The sequence below is a fragment of the Nesoenas mayeri genome, assembly GCF_963082525.1.
Source record: "Nesoenas mayeri genome assembly, chromosome: 31".
Classification (NCBI taxonomy): Eukaryota; Metazoa; Chordata; class Aves; order Columbiformes; family Columbidae; genus Nesoenas; species Nesoenas mayeri.
This window is the reverse complement of record NC_137567.1, coordinates 1,221,239-1,222,366: the sequence shown is the minus strand read 5'-3', so window position 1 is coordinate 1,222,366 and position 1,128 is coordinate 1,221,239. Positions and strand designations below refer to the sequence as shown.

Genomic DNA, 1,128 nt, shown 5'->3' with positions numbered 1-1,128 from the left:
CCCCAGGCCTGTGCTAATCCCAGTTTTAGGGGGGGACACAGGCAGAGCCCCCCAGGCCTGCGCTAAGCCTAGCTTTAGGGGGGGACACACAGGCAGAGCCCCTAGGCCTGCGCTAATCCCAGCTTTAGGCCGGGCTTTGGGGGTCTCCCATATAACTCAGGTTGTAGTGCCCAGCAACAGGTTTGTATGGGACTTAAACCCCCGCTTTTCCCCCCAAAAAAGGCCTTTGTGGCCGGTTTGGTGGCGCTACTGTCACAAAACTCGGGGTCCTGGTGCCCCGGGGCGTCGCCGGTGCCCCCGGGGGGGGGTCCTGGCAACGACCCCCGGTGTTGGGGAGGGGAAGCGGCGCAGACACCCCTCCCCGGCCGGGCAGACGCGCCGGCTCCGGCTCCGGCAGCAACGGGGGAGGGAACCGGCGGCGATTGGCCCTTCCCGGCACCACCGGAGCGGCCACCGGCACAACTTGGCCAGGCAGCAGCGCGGATGGAGCCGAGCCCGGCGTTCGACATGTGGAGGGACTACCTGGGGCTGAGCGCCGTGCTGGTGTCACCGGCACCGCCACCGGAGCCCGATCGCGCCGCCAACGAGGCACCGGCACCCAAGCAAGCGGATCCGGCGCCGGCGCCGTCCGGCAAAGCCACGTGCGCCTTCTGCAAGCACAACGGGGAGGCGCGGCAGGTGTACGGGGGGCACAGCCTGCGCGACGCCGGCGGCCGCATCCTGTGCCCGGTCCTGCGCAGCTACGTCTGCCCCCAGTGCGGCGCCACCCAGGACCGGGCGCACACCAAGCGCTTCTGCCCGCTCACCCGCCGCGGTTACACCTCGGTGTACACCCACCCGCTGCGCGGCGGCGCCGGGAATCGCGCGAGCGGCGACGCCGAGAAGTAGCCGGGGGCGCGACGGGGCCGGCGGCACCGCAGGTAATGCCGGCGCAAAGCGGCGGGTGCGGGAGTTGGGCTGGGAAAGGGGGTTTTTGGGGCGCGGTGGCTTTGCCGGCAGGTCCATGCAGAGCCGTAGTCGGCGGTTCTGGAGGTCACGGCAGCGTTATTGGGCGCAAAGCGGCAGAAATTGGGCTGGACAAGGGGTTTTTGGGGAGGGTGTTGCCGCGGTGGGTCGGTGGCTTTGCCA

General features: G+C 69.9%; 1 protein-coding gene across 1 annotated transcript; it reads left to right on the top strand.

Annotated features, from left to right (window-relative positions):
* Window positions 1-483: 483 nt before the first annotated feature.
* On the top strand, window positions 484-888 carry NANOS3 (nanos C2HC-type zinc finger 3; the record flags this gene model as incomplete). The annotated part of the gene is made up of 1 exon (XM_080361348.1): window positions 484-888. One exon carries the CDS (start codon window positions 484-486, stop codon window positions 886-888), a length of 405 nt encoding a protein of 134 aa, XP_080217474.1.
* Between the last annotated feature and the right edge of the window lie 240 nt (window positions 889-1,128).